The sequence below is a fragment of the Apaloderma vittatum genome, unplaced genomic scaffold (assembly GCF_000703405.1).
Source record: "Apaloderma vittatum isolate BGI_N311 unplaced genomic scaffold, ASM70340v1 scaffold410, whole genome shotgun sequence".
Classification (NCBI taxonomy): domain Eukaryota; kingdom Metazoa; phylum Chordata; class Aves; order Trogoniformes; family Trogonidae; genus Apaloderma; species Apaloderma vittatum.
In genome coordinates, this window is record NW_009693757.1 from 7,511 (window position 1) to 28,224 (window position 20,714).

At 39.2% G+C, this 20,714-nt stretch overlaps 1 protein-coding gene across 1 annotated transcript in view; it reads left to right on the forward strand.

Moving 5' to 3' along the window:
* Window positions 1-18,519, forward strand: part of LOC104270231 (CMP-N-acetylneuraminate-poly-alpha-2,8-sialyltransferase) — a 23,804-nt gene extending 5,285 nt beyond the window's left edge. Inside the window, exon 2 of the mRNA XM_009864533.1 lies at window positions 17,775-18,519. Within this exon, the coding sequence (XP_009862835.1) occupies window positions 17,775-18,057 (283 nt within the window). The 3' untranslated portion in view covers window positions 18,058-18,519. The remainder of the gene's footprint in view (window positions 1-17,774) is intronic.
* Window positions 18,520-20,714: the final 2,195 nt, after the last annotated feature.

Below are 20,714 nucleotides of genomic sequence, written 5' to 3' on the forward strand. Positions count from 1 at the left end.
GGGGAAATACTTAGAATAAGTCAAACATGCAGAAATAAAATAGTTTTCCAGCAGCTCTGTGCTAATAAAGAAACAATTGCTGGGAGAAATCTATATTATAAACACTTCTCTTTATTTTCTTACTGCTGACAAACTTTACGTTTTTCTTCACTGCTAAAATATATTTCTTAAGACATTGTGAAGTACATGGATGAATAAATAATCAATCACTGCCAAAATCAAAAGATTAAATATATGCCCATTAAGCTAACTGTACTTAATATAAAATGACCATTTCTTTTGCATCATGTCATACAAATATTCAAAATACCAGGAAAAAAAATCACCTGTTTCCCTTCTTTTCAGTGGAGTAAAATCCCATTTTTCATACATGTGGATGTTAAAATAGGAGTTCTGTACTACAGTAGCCTTGTGCGCTTGCGTAATGTATCAGTAGAGCTGGCTTTGTTTGATAAGTTATACAAACAAATAGGATGCCAGTTAGTTTGGATTTTCAGAACTTAATCTGTTGTGTAAAGTTGTTCTTTGGATCCTGGGATCCTGTCCTAATAGGAGAGCAGAAGGTGATGCTCCTGTTCCTGAAGTGGAGGCATTCTGGAGTTGATCTTTCAGCCTGACACCTAATCACCATGGGTGCAGGGCCCATACATCTCATGAGAGTGCCTCTTCATCTGGTTCAAAGTTTCTCAGGATAAGCTTCCATTTATTTTGGGCGAAATTGCCTATTTTATTGCATTTCAAGAAGTTTTAGCAAGGTTTTGTCAAGAGATATTTTGAATTTTTGAAAGGAAGCTTTTTCGATGGGTCCCCAAATGCATCAGAAAATTCTGTGAATTTTCAGGTTAAAGGGGTTTTTGTGTTCCTTTTCTGGTGGCACCGGGAACTGTTTTGTTCCTGATTATCAGCAACATGCATACTTAGAAGAGTAAGTTTTACAGATCTTAAGGTTGAGTTTCAGATTTTAACTACAGGAGAGCAACAGAATTGGTCATAAAGAAAATTAGTAATGAAATTGACCTTTTTCAAGTTTTAGTTCTTAGTTTATCTATTATGAGCAACAGTAATGTACCTCATGCTGATGACTGTAATCAACTAAGCAGGGAATAAATACCCCAGATAGTTTATTCACACGATGTATTTACAGGTTTGTATTTATTTTGAAGCTATTTTGCTACTGTATTATTATTCTACAATTTTAGTTGGGTTCATTTTTTCTTCATTTGCATAAAATCTATTGATTTCTGTGTTTCTGAAAACTGCAAAAATGTGCAAAAATTACTTAACTCTCACTTGATCATCTTATACTCATGTAACAAAAATTGTAGCTATGCAGCTGAGAAGCAAACCAATATATATTCTGACTTTGAGGACCAAAGTATAAAGGACTAGAGTCCATAGGGCCATGCTGGGCAGAAGGTACTGATAAGATGGAGCAGCTTCTTTCTTTTTTATGACACGTGAGGCGAGCTGTTGATTCCGCATGATACAAGTGCGCATAAGGAAGTTTTGTCAGGTTTCCTTCCTTTTCTAAACTGATGTTTCTAAGGTAAAAATCAACTCCCAGAAAAAAATAGTGTCAGCATTTGCCACAGGCAGTGGCTACCTCCTGTCTTCCTTGTACATGTCTTCAGCCATTGGAACAGGCTGTAGTTGAGTCACCATCCCTGGAGGTGTTTAAGAGACAGGTGGATGTTGCTTTGGGCGGAATCATTTCTTAGGTTGATAGGGCTGGGACAAAGGCTGAACTTGATGATCTTCTAGGTCTCTTCCAGCTGATATAATTCTATGATTCTATGAAAACTTCCGATGACAATTCTGCCTTTTGTGTGTTTTGATTGTAATGCCTACCATGAGTTTTCAAAGATGTGTGTTTAGCTTTGATCTTACTGAATTTTAGGGATGAGGAGCAGTTGTATTGAGCATCCAACCAGTAACAGTTCTCTTCAAATACTTAATTACTGAGGTAATGTGAAAATAAGCAAGGCTATGACTTTATACACTACATAGTATGGCATTTGTCTTCTGTAAGTTCAGGTCAGCTATCCTGGCTGTGTCTCTTTCCAGCTTTTTGCCCGCTACCATCTGACTAAAAATACCTTTGCATATGAACTTTTCAGTAAAAGAGTTGTTATGATACCATGTTGTGACAAATTTTAGTAGTTCTAAATATATTTATTGATTATTTTTTTTCCAAACTGATCCCTTCATCTGGGGAAAAAAATCATTAGAAAAAAGAAAGTTTCAAATACTAGACCATTTTCCTCGTTTGATCTTTGTTACATGTTTTAGGGGGGAGAGAATGAAAGGAGGAGGGGAACAAAACAAAAAGCCAAAACCAGACCGAAAGAGAGAAGATAGAAATAGATACACACACCTGTAATTGTTCCTTTTTGTGAATTTTCTGTATTACACTTCTGTGTAATTACACATTGGCATTAGCAGAGCTAGATCAAGAGTATGGCATTTCTGCACAGATGACTATGACAGACGAAAGATGATGCCACGAGGTGCTTTGGTGGCATTCACCTTTTACTCCAACTAATTGAGTTGCCTGTGAAAATGAATTAACAGTTCAGTCCTTCAGTGAAATAATACACAGGGACAATCCTTGCCGTGGTGTCAGTATAGGAAGGACAGGTTTGGCTTAGTATCTTCTTAATATCTTCCATGTCTTTTTAGTGCACGTGAGTTTCTTCGAAATACTTTAATAGATTTAATAGTCCCTGTGTTCTTGTTTGTCTATGGAGAAAGACTTAAGTGCCTCAAGTCAGAAGCACTGATAAGCATTTGGGCATCTTGTGTCTGAAGGCAGCAAATCCCAATACTAATGGCTCCCTTCCCCCAAAACACAGCTTGTGTGGAAGCAGTCTGTCTCTTCCTTTTACACAAGCAGTCCAAAGTTTTAAAGTATTTCTTTGTTGCACAGGAGAAGAACTCCCATTCCTTCCACTTGCTGAGGTGTACTGAATCTGGCTGGGATGGTGTCAACTTTAGTCATGGCAGTCCTATGCCAAAATACAGGTGCTATGTTTTGAATTTGTGAGTGGAACTGTTGGTAACACGCCACTGTGTTGGCTGTTGCTGAACAGTGCTTGAACAGCCTCAAAGCCTTCTCCTTGTCTCACTCTTTCCCCACCAGCAAGTAGGCTGGTAGTGGGCAAAAAGCTGGGAAGGGACACAGCCAAAACAGCTGATGTGAACTGACCAAAGGGAAGTTCCATACCATATAGCCTCGTGCTCAGCGAGCAGTAAAACTGTGGTAGTGGAAGAAGGCTGGGGGAATGCTTACCTTCCAAGATGGCTGTTGCTGAGAGACAAGGTGGTCTTTGGTCTCCTTGGGTGGTGGTGAGCAATTGTAAATTTTCCTCCCTCTCATTCAACCAGTAAGCTGTCTTTATCTTGATCCATGAGTTTTCTTGCTTTTGCTCTTCCTGTTCTCTTCCCCAGCTCACCGAGGAGAGAGCAGGGAGTGGGAGAGCAGCTGTGTGGGTGCTTGGCTGCTGACCAGGGTCAACCCATCATTTGAGGGAAGGAATTTGTGTATTTGCTGCATCAGCCAAGTATAGGCTTTTCAGAGACTAAGGAAAGCCTAACTAGCCTGTTCCAATTTGCATCAAAGAATTAAGAGACTGAGTTAGAAAGTGAGGAAAAGAGTGAACATTGTTGTATTTCAGACACTTGGGAGATAGAGAGGCCAAGCTGTTAAATCACTGCTGTCATGCCTGGTGATGCTTTAAGCATACTTTGAAAGAAAATAGCTAATTCAGCAGATAACGGGTCTGGATTCTGCTTCTTTGGTGTTAGAACATCAAGTATAGTTCAATTAGATGCTGAGTGCCTGCATTTTGGGAGGAATGACATTTAAATTTTTACCAGTCCTCTTTTCCTTCCCAGGCTAGACTGAAGTCTCTGCTCCTCCACGTTCTTACACATCTCTTTCAACAGAGATTGTTCATGTGAACCCTCTCCTTAGGTGTCCTGCTGTCCTTATGCTTGTGTAGGCGTTAAGGACATGTCTGTAGATATATGGGAGATTAACATTGTATGTGGATTATCATGCTGAATTTGATGTGATCAAGTCACTGTATTGAAATCCTTTTTTGAGATTTGCCCTTCAGTTGTCAACAAATGAATTAGTGGGCCACAGGAAAAATTAAAATATCCATTACTTCAAAAATGTAAAAAACATTACTTTTATTTCAGTACTGTTTTTAACAATATTTCTGTATTGAAATAAGAGTTGATACACCTCAAGAGCACAGAGGAGATGGCTTATTTTCTATTCTGTGTTTAGTGGGAACAAGAGTCATAGTTTGCATTTTTGGAGCATATATTTAGGAGTCAAAGTAGTCGAAGTAGTCAAAGAAAATTGACTTAGAAAGTTATTGCTAGAACTTGCTTTTTCATTTTAAACTTAGTTGTAGTTCATTGTCCAGCAGCAGGATAAAGAGGAATTTCCAACCAGAATGAGTAATCATTTTCTTTTACAACTTGTGAGCAAATATGACCTGTTAAAGGATCTGAGATAAGACACTACCGAGAACCTGTGCAACTGTTGGTTTCAGAACTTTTGGGTGCTTATGAGGTTTTTTTTTTTATTTTTTTCCATTTCAGTATAAATGTGGGCACACTCACCAGCGGTGTTGGCAGAGAGGAAGTAAGTAGTAGGTGTATCAGAGTCATACTGAAATAAACAGGTGGTACAGTTTAAGCTTATATCAAAATCTTTAGCTTCAGATGAAACATAACATACAGAAGGGCTAAGAGGGAAGTGTTCTCCTGTTCTAGACCTCTCCTATGATGTAAAATCCATCTGTGGGCCTTACAAACTGTTTGAAAGATTCACATTTGGCATGAACTTTCCAGATGAGGCCTTTTTCACCTCTAGTCTGTAAGAGACAGAGTATAGAGGAAGATGCAACAAAAAGAATGTAGTCTACAGAACATAGCTCTCAGTGACAAGAAGCTTTCTGAAAGTAATCTCAGTGTTTGTTTCTATCTTTCTTTGCAGAGCTAGCAGACATTTTTAAAAGCACTAAAGCAAAACCCTGAGGGCTGATAGAGACAGGATCGAGGAGGGAACCCCTTCCTCAGTGCCGCAGTATGTTCCTTTCTCTAGACTGGCTACATGAAACCTCACACGTGTAGCTGTGAGCTGTGGTGGGGAGGCTGTGAGCGGAGCAGATGGTGCGACGTGGCCAGCTGCAGAGAACTGCTTTGAGCTGGCGCTGTAAACAAAGCACAGGCCTTGACCTGTAGACCACTGATGGGAACTGGGATTCCTGCTATCTGGAAGGGGTTTGTCATGTGTTTTCATAGGGGAATTGATTTACTCTAGTTTGTGTGTTTGGGTCCCTGGGGAGGTTTCACAGTGTGAGCAGATCCATAGAGATGATGCTGTCTGTCTGTGGAGTGAATTGGAAGAATGAATTCCAAGGAGGAAAAAGGATGGGTATGAGAGGTGCGAGAAGATTGGGCTTTGGCATTTTGAAATTCCAGCCCTCTGATGCAAGCAGCAAACTTCTTTTTTCCTAGTGAATCCATTTAGAGCAACACTAAGGTCCTCACTGACAAGGATAATGCAGAAAGGCTGTTGTAGGCTACAAAATCTGCCTGACATCTCCTGGTTTTGACTCATGAGATTGCTAAGCCATTCATGCTGTTTTGGTACAATGATCATCCTTCGAAAGAGAGGTGAAAGAGAAGAGGAAAGCTGTCGTTCTGGTTTTATTTTCTATTTCTGTAGACTTGTTTGTAATACGCAAAGCAAGTTCCTGCCTGAAGTACCTGGGAAATGTGCCAATGTGTAAAAACATTTGATTTCTATTGCACTAATGACTTGAAATTGAGTAGCTTGCATTCAATGAGATCTTCAGACTGAAGATCTCATTTCAAATTGTTTTTAATTATATGGCTGACGGTAACAGTAAAGCTGCTGGCAATATGCCATGACTTCTATCATAAGTAAGCAACACTAAGACAGTTCAGTTTTTGCTTAAGGGTATTAATCAAGAAAGTGAGAATTAATTCCTTAATTTTTAAAACATTTTTTAAAATGCATTTACGTAGCTGTTTTTTCTTTACTTTTTTTTTCTTTTTTTATTTCAATGTTAACCAGTGAAATGGCTAGCTGACTTGTTTCAATATTGTCATAACTCCTTTTTTTCTTTATCTGATTTATAGCAGTAATAATATAGTAGATACCTACCTGCTAGATGCCTCTATTGATAAATTTTCAAGTTCGTGAAACCCACAGAAAGAAAAGAAAACAAGTTATACAATGGAGAGGACACATTTCTAAATTTTTCTTTGGAAAACACTAACCAATCATGATGAAGTATTTTACTGTATTTTTTTATACTTCGTTCTGAAATATGTAGTAGAAAAGAGAAATTGATGCAGAAGGCTGCTATATTAGCAAATCTTGCAGGAAAGCAGGCTGAGAACAGGAAATCTTTCTGGAGGAAAAATATCTGTTAATCTCCTTAATTGAAAACCACGGGAATTTCTGTTGGGAAGTTCTTGTTTGTAAAATCAGTAGTGGGATATGGAGCCTTTCACAGAGGTATCATATTTGGTTTTGACCAAATGTAGCTGTGAATTAAGACTTTTTTTCCTGATCTGTTCCACATCCTTGTGTAACCAGTTGTTGGGCTTGGCAGAACTCCATCACATCTCATTGCTACTAATTGGCATTTTGAGTGGCATTGTTTGCAGTTAAGCTAAGAGCTTAATAGGATGTGAAAAGTGAGGAACAGTTATTCTTTAAAGGCGCTGGTGCTTTGGCATGGCAGTGTGTAGACTCCTGTGTGTCGTTTAAGTGTGCTTTTCATATTTAATGGACTTTGTAAGGCAATCTCTCACTTCTGAGCTCCACATTAAGTTGTAAAGCTGCAAATTGTTTTTGTTCAATCATGTTCTTCAACACATGCTTGCATATGCTTCTGTAAATGCTTTTTAACGGTTAAAGATTTTGTGTAAACTTAATCCAAAGCAGTAACTTCTGCCTCTGCTTTTTACTGAAGTAGTTTGCTTTTATTTGTGTGAAGATTGGCTCCTCTGGTTGGATAATTCAATGACAGCTGTCGGGTTCTTTATGATAAAGTCAATAGCTTTTATATCTGATTAATCTGCTCTGGTTCACTACAATGAATAAATTTAAGGGCCCGTAATGGATATTTCATATAATAATCTCTAAAAGAGAGACTTCAGATTTTACATTAAATCAAATGAGCTCAGATTTTCCTCTCTGTAATTGAAGTTAATCTAACAAGTAACGTAGCATTGTACATGTGTTATTTTATCTATCTGGAGCTGATGTTAGACATTATTGACTTCAGCCTTCAAGGGGAATTGGGCACAAGCTGAAAGCAGTTTTAACCTGTCCTAAATATATTCTCAAGTGCACAAGCTACATTTTTCAACATCAGTTTCAGTATCAGTGCCATTAATGCAATTATCCATAATACATGGCATAGTCTTCCTCATGGTACTATATTTATAAATTTTACAGAATCGTCAGAGTTGGAAGGGACCTCTAAAGATCATCTAGTCCAACCTCCCTGCTAAAGCAGGGTTGTCTAGAACACATCACACAGGATTGCATCCAGATAGGCTTTGGAAGTCTCCAGAGAAGGAGACTCCACAACCTCCCTGGGCAGCCTGTGCCAGTGCTCTTGTCACCCTCACACTAAAGAAATTTTTCCTCATGTTGAGGTGGAACTTCCTGTGTTCCAGCTTATGCCTGTTGCCTCCTGTTCTGTCACTCGGCTGTACTGACAAGTGTCTGGCTCCATCCTCCTTATACCTATGGTTTAGGTACTTAGAGACATTAATAAGGTCTCCTCTCGGACTACTCTTCTACAGGCTCAAGAGTCACAACTCTCTCAACCTTTCACCATAAAAGAGATGTTCCAGTCCCCCAGTCATCTTTGTTGCCCTTTGCTGGCCTCTCTCCAGCAGTTCCCTGTGTTTCTTGAACTGGGGAGCCCAGAACTGGACACAGTGTTCCAGATATGGCCTCACCAGGGCAGAAGAGAGGGGGAGCATGACTTCCCTTAACCTACTGGCCACACTCTCCTTAATGCAGCCCAGGATACCGTTGGCCTTCTTGGCAACAAGGACACATTGCTGGCTCATGGTTAACTTATTATTGTCTACCACGACTCCAAGATCCTTCTCCTCAGGGCTCCCTTCCAGAATGTCTACCCCTAACCTATATTGGTGCATGGGGTTGTTCGTCCCCAGGTGCAGGACCCTGCGTTTTACCTTGTTGAACCACTTAGGTTCCTTTCCGCCCAACTCTCCAGCCTGTCCAAGTCATTCTGGATGGCATCAAAGCCCTCTGGTGTATCAGGGACACCTCCCAGTTTTGTATCATCAGCAAACTTGCTGGGGATATACTCTGTCCCCTTGTCCATGTTATTGACAAATAATGTTGAAAAAGATCTGACCTAGTACTGACCCTTGGGGAACACCACTGGTTACAGGATTCCAACTTGACCCTGCACCATTAATCAGGACCTTCTGAGCTCTGTCACTCAACCAGATCTCAGTCCACCTCACTGTCCACTCATCTAATGCACACTCCCTGAATTTCCTAATGTGGCTTTTATGGGAGACTGTGTCAAAAGCCTTGCTGAAGTCAAGGTAAGTGACATCCACTGCTCTCTTCTCATCTGACCAGTTATGGTCAGTTATGGAATCATAGAAGGCTATCAGTTTGGCCAAGCATGATTTCCCCTTGGTGAATACATGCTGACCTGTCCCAATAACTTTCTTTTCTTCTACTTATTTAGAGATGACATTCAGAATGACTTGTTCCATCACCTTTCCAGGAATGGAGGTGAGACTAACCGTCCTGTAGTTTTCTCTGTCATCCTCTTCGCCCTTTTTGAAGACGTTGACCTTCCTCCAGTCCTCAGGCACCTCTCTTGTTCTCCATGACCTTTCAAAGATGGTGGAGAGTGGCCAAGCAATGTCTCTCAGCTCTCTCAGCACTCATGGGTGCATTCCATCAGGCCCCATGGATGTATGGATGTTCAGTTTGGCTAAGTGGTCTCTAACCTGGTTCTTCTCTACTGAGAGAAAGTCTTCCTCTCTCCAGATCTTTTCTCCTACGTTCAGGGTCCGGAATTCATGAGAACCAGCTTTGGCTGTGAGGACTGAAGCACAGAAGGCATTCAGTAACTCCAACTTCTCTGTGTGTTCTGCCACTAGGGTGCCTACCACATTCGTGAGCGAACCCTCATTTTCCCTAGTTTTTGTTTTTATACTGATATACCGAAAAAAAAACCCTTCATGTAGTCTTTAATACCCTTTGCCAGATTCAATTCCAGGTGGGCTTTTGCTTGACGTGGCAGATAGTTTTGCATGTGATAACTTTTAACATTTTGTCATACTCTAGCCAATCCCCAGAAAAAGTCAGAATCCCAGGGCAGAGTTTAGCAAAGCATGTAAGTTCAAGATTAACGTGAACATGTGGTTATGATGTATTATATATTTTTTCAATGACATAGGTATGTATTATTTCAGTTGAAACTAAATTTGAAATATAATGTGTGTAATGCCAACATATAATAGATATTTAATAGTCATGCAACAGGAAAATTATGATTTTGCATTTATTAGAGTATTCATCATTACTGTACAGGACATGGGTCAAATTAATTTCTTGGCTGCGGTATCTTTGCTGACCCAAGCCATTATCAAGGTTTGTTATTAAGGAACTGCTTCAATAGTCTTTCTGAGGCTTGAGTAGCTACTCTGAGACATATAAATAAACGCTCTTTCAGGAAGAGATTATGTCTGGTAGCAAGCAAGCTGCTTATTTATGATTCTGCCAAATGTCTGCCTGTTAAAATTTCCCCCTGTGCAACAGGTGAAATCGAACACATTTTTGGGTCCTGATTTCTCAGTTGTAGCTCCAGCAATAGGAGAGGTCACAGTGTGGGCTTGTGTCTCCACCCTTCAGGTCGAGCCTGACTGCTGGTATCAACCCTGCTGATGCCAAAGACCCAACTGCCTAGGAAGGTAGCCCACTATCACAGTCGTTTTGTTTCAACTTGTAGGTCCATGAAATGTGCCAGCAGCAGGGAGAAGCAGTGTTGTTTCTTGTGCCACCCCTGAATGAGAAGGGAGCCCCAGAAGACGAGTGGAGATGAAAGGAAGATTTTCCAGCAGTGGTTACCGCTCAGATCAGAGTTTTTCCTTTGCTGGAGAAAAACAAAGTATGACTGTGAATCCAAATATAAACATGGGCTATAAGTGCCTTAAACACTTGAAAATCTCAATAAATTAAAATGCCTGTATTCTCTTCCTTTAGATTTTGGTGGTAGGAAATGTTGGGGTTTTTTCTATACACTACACATTTTCTTTTCTCTGTCACTTCGCCAAACTTTCACTATTTCCCTTTGTTTTCCCCACCTGTACATATGTTTCTGTGTGTGAAAGGGTTTGGTAGGTTGTCTTCTCTGCTGATTAGAAAGTTAGTTGTGAAGGCACAGATAGGTCTGTCTCTAAAACCAATAAAACGTTCCTGTGCCATCACCAATATGATGATTTTCCTCTTCCTCCCATTCATTCCTTTGATTTCATCACTTCTGTTTAGTCCAAACTAATGCCAATACTCTTTTAGAGAAGGAAATAAGTAATATTTACAATACATCTGAGAGAGAAAGAAGCAACTGGCTCTTAGAATATACTTAAATTTCCAGCCCCATTTACTTAAAATGAAATTGCTTTTCTTTTTCTTACTTTTGTAGAACCATAGATTTGAGTTGGCAGGGACCTTCACAATCATCTAGTTCTGACTCCCCTGCCATGGGCAGGGGCATCTCCCACTAGATCAGGCTGCTCAAAGCCCCATCCAGCCTGGCCTTGAGCACTTCCAGGGAGGAGGCAGCCACAGCTTCTCTAGGCAACCGGTTCCGGTGTCTCACCACCTTCATAGTAAAGAGCTTGTTCCTAATATCTAACCTAGATCTGTTTCATTTTGATGCCACCTGCTGTACTGCATTCAGCTCTGGGGCCTCCAACACAAAAAGGACATGGACCTGTTGGAGTGTGTCCAGAGGAGGCCACAAAAATGATCAGAGGGCTAGAGCACCTCTCCTTTGAAGAAAGGCTGAGAGAGTTGGAGCTGTTCAGCTTGGAGAAGAGAAGGTTCTGGGGAGATTTTACTGTGGCTTTTCAGTACTTAAAGGGGGCGTGTAGAAAAAGCGGACAGAGGCTTTTTACCAAAGCCTGTAGTGAGAGGACAAGTGGTTTTAAATTGAAAGAAGGTAGATTTAGATTAAACAGAAGGAAGAAATGTTTTATGATGAGGATAGTGAGGCACTGGAACCGTTTGCCCTCCCAAACTGAACAATTCTGTCTGAAAAGAAACTATAAAGAGTTGGTTTTTTCTGTGATAACACTGAGCAGTTAAGCGCAGCTTGAAGACTAAGCTGCCCTTTAGATGTCAGCAAAAGGTTTGCTCAGCAGTTGTAATGAATTTGACTTTCATTGTCAGAAAAGCATGAAAATAAAGTTAGAGAAGATGCATCTTCCCTCACGGCTGAAAAAATATTGTGTGGCTAATAGTAGATGACAGTGAATAAATGATCTGGAAAAAAAGCCCTTCTCCTGCAAATAGATAGAAAAGTGACCTTGGCTTTTGGAAGCTGTTAAGGGGATGTTGAATGGACCAAGGCTTAGGACCTGAGGAATTCTAATGTGGGTTCTCAGACACACAAAAGAACTTGTTAACTAGGTGTTAAAAATAATATGTCAGCATTAAAGCATGTGCATGCATTCCAGTCTACCCAGTAAGCCTGCAATGAATGAGGTAGTTATTGTGTATGGAGGAAGTGTAGACATTACCAGTAATTAGTCTGGAGGAGATCGAGCTCAGTCTATTAATGATAACATTGTATTAGAAGCTGTTTCATTCTGCCAGCTTCTCTGGTGATCTTTATTTCCAGCTGGATTCTTCAGTTAAGATAATCTTTATCACAGTACATTTAAAATGTCCTTGTTCTGTTGCTTTGATTGTCCTGAAAAATATGTAGCTGTTTACTAGAGGATATTCTGCATCAAAACTACTATTTCCGTCTCACAAACAAGCACACACATGTACGCTATTGCTCCTTTTCAATATTTTTCTCTATTATTTACTTACTTTGTTCTTCATAATGACAACCAAAGCGTGAAAGTGGCAAGTCAGGTACAGCTATTGTGCTAACATCAGATTTGCAGTCATTCTTTCCTAATGAGGGCTGAACACAGCCTGTGCTCTTGGCACCCTTTCTCATGATCTCCATTCTTGACATACACGTAGTCTCTGCTTAGAAACAAGGGGCATCTGTCTTACCTTACAGTACTAATGATCCTCTGTTTGCTAATGTAGTCCTAGTCACTGACTTCAGGGGCAGCAAAAATCCAGGTAACATGCTCTGGGAATATTTCAAATACTCTTTCGCCCAGCCTTGCTTTTTAGTGGTGGTACAGCTATGGAGCATTGCAAGGCAGGTGTAATTCTAAAACACAATTTTCCACCTTGCCTTATAATGTTATGTTGTAGAAGTAAATATAATAAAAGGTAAAGACAGAACAGTTCCACCAACCTGAATAAAAGCAAGCAAGCCTAGCTCTACTTTTCCATAGTTATGATGAGGTAATCTGAGACCATGTGATTTGACAAAAACTGTTAACTAAGAAATGTTAATAAGATTTTTGGGACAGGACAATATTCTATAATTATGCTTTTGCAGGTGTTTCAACTCAGAGGTTTTTTTATCCGTTAGTATCTGACCTGAGAGGCATTCTCAAGAAATACTCACATGAGACTTTAAACTATTTTATCAAGTTCATTGTTGTAGCATTTTCAGGCTGAAGTCAGTTCAAAACACTTGACAGGCCAGTAGCACTCAAACTGAAAGTGAATCAGTTTACTCATGTGTAGTCTCAGGCAATCCCATGTCCCTTATCTTGAAGCAAGTTATTGGAAAATAGCTCTAAGATCAAGTCCAACTGTCAACCCAACACTACCATGACTACTAAACTATATCCTGAAGTGCCATGTCTACAAGTTTTTTGAACACCTACAGGGATGGCAACTCCACCACTTACCTGGTCTGCCTGTTCCAGTGCCTCACCACTCTTTCAGTTAAAAAATACCCAATCTAAACCTCCCCTGGTGCAACTTGAGCTAATCTCCTCTCATCCTGTCACTTGTTACATATCAGCGTGTGAGTCAATTTAGGCACTTGAGAGTTGCTTGTCGGAAGGATTATGGGGTGGACCTTCACTAAGATTGTTCCTATAAGCAAATCAGTATGTATTTTCAAAAGGGCTATTGATATACATGCAAAATAGATTTAGAAGTGCAGTAAACAATTTTACTTTTTGCTTTCAGAGTACCTGTAACTCAGCTAGTGTCAAAATAATATTAATTACATTATCTCTATGAATTGCCGGGTAAGTTACATTGCCAGTTTGATCATTAGTATCTTGCTTATGGAATGAAAGCAAATAATTTTCCATCACATCTTGACTATCTTTTAAAAAAAAGACACCACTTTCTTACTTTGACATGTTTAGCATTTTGGCAGCTGCATCAATTCTCTAAGAGGCACTTGGAGACATTTTTTCATAGTCCTATGTGTAACTTACTATTGCAAAAGAAAAGATATACTGGTCTGGACTAGTATCTTTTCACTCCTGTTGCTTTTGTTTAGCCTAAAGATTGAAGTTTAAATGTAAGATAGTACTTTACAGGCTCGTTCTTTACGGACCTTTTGGAAAAGGCTAGTACACTATTGCTATTTACAATGATGGAAGCTATTCTTATTAGTGAACTCTAAAGTGAACTAGCTGTTAAATAATAGTTTTCTTTTCGACATATGGTCTTTTTTAAGAAAATTTCAGTTGCTTTTTGAAAATATACATAGATAAATATTCCATTTTTTTCTGTGGACTAATTGGGTTATGTTGTCCTGAGTAGCAATAAATATGTATTGTTTATTGCTTAAATTTGGTTTCATTTTAGTTTCTTTTTGGTTCTGTAAGCTTTGCAAGTCCTGTTGCTTGAAGCCTCTTCTGTGAGGACTTACTATCTGCTGCTGGAACAAACCAAACAAGGCTCAACTCCTTAAACAAGGAAGGTGTTGACATTTCTTTGAAAACTTGGAGCATCTTCTAGGAAGCTTTTCCTTTTTGACAAAGAGTCACTGCTCTTCTTACTCTAGTAGGTTTTGAATGGCTTTGTATCCATCTGTGTACATAAAATTTCATGGACACAATGCACCTCATAATAACGTGAAAACAAAAAAGCATTGACTAAAGTTTCATGGCTAAGTGAAGACAACAATCTAGCTTCCATTTTGTGAACAGGCATAAGTGTTTAGGGAAGCAGCTTGGATTTTTCTAGAATTTAGTAATTTTTTTTGTCATACGGTTTAACTTTTGCTCATCTTCTGCAATGCCTTGATCATAACAGCAGTGAGCAATGTGCTAGTTACTTCAGTCCTAAGCTCTGCAGAGATATGGACAGTGTGACTGGCTCATAGCCCTGTAAGAAGAGCTTGGTCTCGTAGTTGTGCTCTGAGGAGGCCTTGCGACTGTTACAAAGCAGTGTTCACACAGGTGCAGTGCTATTCTCTTCTAGAAGTTACTTAATCAGGTGAGAAATGCTGGCTCTCATTCTTCTTTAATACTGCAGCACAGGGCACACAGCACATGCAAAGGTTTAAACTCTCTTCCTCCCACATGTGACCAGATGGAAGTCCCTGTTTTCTGTGGTCACAGTGTTTATTGTGACTGTTTGGGCTTGTCTGGGGAAAGGGATGCCGTTTGTCTGTCCTACTAGAATGCTTCTACTTTAAAACCAAAAAACGTGTGGGCAATTTTGAAAGTCTTTGTTTATGAAGGACTCTGCAGCATGGACATTTTATGTTTCGAAACTAGTAACGGTTTAACGTAAAAAAACTGTTCTCGTTGGTTCATCAAGGATTGTTGCATGGGTCCTTTCCTTTGGACGAATGTTTTTGTCAGGTATTTCAAGAAGTTTCTTCATCGTGTGATTTCTAAACCTAGGTCAATAATTTCTTTTTTTAGATTAAAAATAAGCTACTGTGGGTTCAAGTAAAAGTATTCTGATAGCTTGGAAATACTGCAGAAGTGGAACAGAATCTGAGACATGTTCCTACTTAAATATAGCCTGTTAACTAGCCCGGAAGACTTTCTCCTTCATATATAGGCCTTATACTCTGCCCCATCCTTTCAAATATTGTATAGGGCCTGTGGCTTATGGCTATGGAGGAGTCCATTTGTTAAACCAAAACATAGACTTAACTGGTCTTGTCTTAATTCACTGGCAACATATAGGCAGTGTTACCTTTTGATACTTCTTTATCCTTAGCAGGGTATAGCAGATCCTAGCAGTTGGAGTACCTCAGTCTGTTCCCTATCCTGGGTAACCAGGTCTCCCACTTCTTTCTGGAGAGGGCCCACATTATCCTTAGTCTTTCTTTTATCACCAATGTGTATACAGAGAAGCTTTTCTTGTTGCCCTTGACATCTCTGGTCAGATTTAATTCTTTCGGGGCTTTGGCTTTCCTAACCTCATCCCTGGCTACTCAGACAATCTCTCTGTTTTCCTCCCAGGCTACCTGTCCTTGCTTCCACCCTCTATATGCTTCCTTTTTGTTTCTGAGCTATTACAGGAGCATCCATGGTGGCTTCCTGGCATTTTTGCCTGACTTCCTGCATCTCTCCTGAGCATGGGGGAGATGATTCTTAAATACTGACCAGCTTTCTCGGGTCACTCTTCCCTCCAGAGCTTTATCCATGATAACTTTGCCAAGCAAGTCCCTGAAGACACCAGAATCTTCTCTTCTGAAGTCTAGGGTAGCAAGTTTGCTGTACACCCTCCTCATTGCCCTTTTCTTGCCTATTCTTTGCGTCTCTTGGCAAGTTCAGCTCAGCTGTGACTTGGGCTTCCTGATGAATAATGCATTTTCAATTAATACACATAAATTGAGAGGGTCAACTGAAGGGTTGATCATATTGTTGATGTGAGTAATCCCACTGAAAACATGAAAGCAGAAGCAAAGGCTTTATTCTTTCTGAGTTTGAGGAAGTTATTTGGCCCATCTGAAAAAAATAAATTCATTGTCCTGCTAAGTTAGGTTTTTTATATGTACTAAAGCATGTGTTTGCTTCTGTTGTAATGTCTTCATCTGTGCAGTAACTGAATCTGTAAATGCTGATGATTAGAATATTACCCTTGTCACCTCCATTTTCTCCCCTTGCATTTGCTTCATAAATATGCTTTTTACCATCCTGATTTTTACAGCCAAGCAGAATTTGAATTATTCCATCTGTTGACTTTGGAGAAGCAATCACTCAGCCAAGGACTGCTTTCTGCTTTCAGTTGTTCTGCTTTCAAAAATGATGCTGAGTACAATGCAAAAAAAAATATCTTTCACATGCGTATGTGTCTGTGATTCAAAGCCATCAGCCTTTAGACCCTGTGGGTTTTTTAAGGAGTGAAACTGAAAAGGCCAGTTTCAGTGGGATGGTTATTTTAAATGTTGCACATCATCTGATGCTTTGATTAAAGACGTATTTTTGCTATTCTGTCTCCCAGTGGTGGGTAGGATATTCTTGCTGCTACACCACTAAATGTCTGTAAAGCCATGTGGTTGTGTTGAGTACCAACCTGATTCTAACACTTTTTAAAACAAGGCTAAATCTGGTCTGATAAGGCTTATCTCCCTTGACCCCCTGTCTAGGCTATGGCAGAAAAAAATCACAGCCTACAACTAACAAAGAATGTAGTGATACAGTACAGTGGTTGAGGTTTGTATGGTAATGATATATAAAAGTTTGTTTACCTCTTTTACTTGCAGCCACTCATTCCCACATTTTGACCAGTACAACTGTGCGCATGGCTTCTGGTTTGCTGAACCAGCAGAGTGACCAGGTTTCTAAGTACCCTTTTTTATTTCTGTGAAGCACTAATAAACTTCACATTGAAATAGACTTGGGAGAAGTGTTTTACCAGTAAGAGGCTGACATTATTTTAGTGAAGTTTTGTTTTTAAAAATTGGGGATGTAAAACAGTGTTTTGAAGATTTTGTAGATGCGGCTGTGAGCTACATGCTGAATGCAGTTCAGTTCCTGTGCTCCTTCTGCATTTACCCACCATTTGCCTCTTTGAAAACACTGCAGCTTCTAAACCCACAACCAAGCATGTTGTTACTGGCTCAGGAAAGCTGTCCCATAGCTTCAGTCAGATCTGTGAACTGCTGAGCGCCAAAAAAACCTTTTTAAAATTAGATTTTGCTTTTCTGGAGACTATTGTTAGCAACCAGGAAGATTTACATAGTCAATCACAAGCAAAGTAATTAAAGCTTCTCTTCTGTTTACTTCTGTCGTGGCTGATGTGATGAGATGAATTGGGTACATCAAGAGGTCAAAATTTGTAACAAGAACCTGTTCCCTCATCTGACTGAGGTTAACTGCAGTTTTCTAGCATTTGTGTGCATCATGACATCTTGTTAAAGCCTGAACTAAGAACCTTAGTTGGACAGCTTTTCTTCAGCACTGTGTTAAATAAGTTCTCAGTTCTTTTCTTCTAGATGGAATAAAGGTTTGCCAAAACAGTGTCAGAGTGAAGGAAATTTTTGCTTTTTTATGATGTAAAATGAATGCATAATCAGTAAGTTTACAAGATTTATTCACATGAAGTTCTATGAGGGTTTCTTAATGTACTTTTTCTTTCTTTGCAGCTATTGGCTGACAAACAAGGTCCACATTAAACGACCGAGCACCGGTCTCCTCATGTATACGCTTGCCACCAGATTTTGTGATGAAATTCACCTATATGGATTTTGGCCATTTCCAAAGGATTTGCATGGAAAACCGGTCAAGTATCATTATTATGATGATCTGAAGTATCGATACTTTTCTAACGCTAGTCCCCATAGGATGCCATTAGAATTTAAAACGTTGTTTGTATTGCATAACAGAGGAGCACTTAAATTAACAACAGGGAAATGTGTACAGCAATAAAGCACATGTAAAGTACAATAAGGAGTACAGAATACACACTTCATCATGAGGATGTTGTGAAATGGCAATGGGATCCCGGTGAGGATATATTACAGTAACTACTAAGCCATTGGAAACAAAAAGAATTTTGCCAGAAGTATATAACCAGCTATTATACTTGTAAAGTGCTATGTAACTAAGCTATCTTGACTGCAAGGGTTCAAGTAAGTGCCACTTCCACTAAGAACAAAGCTTGAATGTATACTCAGTAGTGTTTACAGGATACAATGACACATTCATCATGAACTGACAAAGAAAAATAAAGCCTGCTGACCTGCCACTGTGGTCAGACAGCCCACAGAAGAAAACCCCAGTAGATGGACTATTTTCTTGTGCAAATAAACCAGGCTTTGGCAGAAAAGATCGTGATAGAATTGAGTAAAGAAAGTGAAGTCCGTAAGATCAAACAAATCAGTAATTGCCTTGAGTCAGAGGACTGTTTCTGATCTTGTATTATAACCTCAGCTTTTGTTGCTGTTTTTCGTATTGCTATTGGTTGAGTTTTGTTGCTTTTAAGTAATGGAGTCCTTAAAGTATTTTGAGAATGTTACGAATAATTAAAAGTGTATATCTTACAGAATTGTCTTAGGAAGAAAATTCGTAAGGGTGGGAGGGTGGAGGGAAACATCAAATATTTTATCAATTGTTACTGTGTTGTATCCTGCTGTCACACAGGATTAACATCACAATTGTTTTTCTAACTACCACTGTCAATACCCACTACATGGAACCACTCAGAGGTCTTTTAGATTCATCTATAAAAAAAAGTTTTTCTGTTGTGTGCCAGTCTGAAGACATGAGAAGGTGCCCTTACTTTTGGTACCAAAGATTAATCTTATACACATTTATTCCTTTCCTTGAAGAAATGGTGTAGGCTTACTATGGTGTTTCTTTGCTGCTGAAAGGAACATTTGCTTTGTTCTTTAAATTTTTTAATTAAGCATCTCAAAGCAAAGCCTCTTTACTGACTTTGTATATAAAATTTCATTCTTCAGAAAAGTCTGCAGGATTAAATAATTTCATACATTCATATATATATAAATATACACACACAATTTTTGTTCCTGATTGGAAGGAAAACACAGAGTTCAAAGGAACTCAGGTGACATTGGTACACAGCTAGAGAAAAAAAAGACCTGGCCAATTAAATGGAAAATAAAAGAATTGTAGATCATAGAATCATAGAATGGCCTAGGCTGGAAGGGACCTTAGAGATCATTTTAATCCAGCCTCCGTGTCGCCAGGGACGCCACCTCTTGACTCAAAAGGTTCTTTTAAAACTTAAATTTCTAATGGTGTTGGATGATATCTCTCTCTAATATACCTCTTTTGTGTCAGCTTTGTTTTTCTGATGTGTGACTGAAATATCACAAAACTACATTATCTCACAGGGTTTTTTCCAAGTATCATTCTTGTTTATCCACAAAATCAAGAATTCTTTCACTGCCTTCTTTCAAAAAAGTGAACAAGAAATTATAGGAGGGTAGGAGAATGTAGAATGTCAATACACCATATACTACAATACAAAACCTGTTTACATATATGTTTAAGCTCTAATGGAGCAGATAATGAAGAACACCATGATTCCACCATTTATTTTCATGTCGGGCTAGGGTAGGGAGAAGGCATGCAAATGCCATGTATCAGTATTTTCTTGTGTTTTCAGCTCTGCCTTAGGTCCTCATCGCCAAATATATTTGGTGTGTTTATTGAATTTTGAACTGGCTTTAGCAATTTTATATGTAGCACAACGCTCACAAACATTTGCTAGCTGTAAGTGCCATTTATTACACATTTTTCCTCTTTTAAGTTCACATATATTTCATCATGAATGATTACAGGTCTGTGATTAAGCAAATTTAGTAGCTAAATTCAGTAGCAAACAGTTCTGCCAAAAGTTGATGGGAAATATAAAGTCATTATGCTATATTGAAGACACGATAGCATCGTTCCTTATTCACCAGTCTTTCCTTCGCAGGATATCTTGACTCTATGCTAAGGTGTGTGTTGTGGTTCTGACATGATCACCACTGAAACCAAGACATCATCGTGATCTGAACAGCAATACAGACTGGAATGTGTTTAATCTGTTGCTGATAAACCGAAGGGTGTTGTTTGTACACTGTGTAAATTTGCAGCTTAAGACAAGATTATTTCCTTGGTGAAAGGTGGGCATGTTGCTGTTCGTTCTGTTAGGGTTTTGCTGCTTTTGATATTTTAAAACATATTCCATACAGAATTTCCATTGAGTTAAAGAACTCAGAGTTGCCCATCTCAGAGAAGCATCTCTTTAGCTGTATCTTTTCTTCTGATAATGTCTTTTCCTCTCTCTAGTGTCAGCCCATCAATAAGGGAATTCAGGTAGACCAAAATATTAACTGACAGGTGAGTTTGTTCACCTCAGGGAAGGTTTTAATACACCAACTGACTGTTTCTATGAGAGCAAAGTTGACAGAGACACTAATTCCTTTCAATTACTTGTGTAACTGAATATTATGAAAACAATGAGAGGTAAATAGGAAGACAGATGAGCAAGTTTGCCTTTAGAAGTGAGCAGGTAAAGAAAAACTTGACCTGGGCATGGTTTGCAAGGTTCACTTTGATTCTCTGTGAGTTGC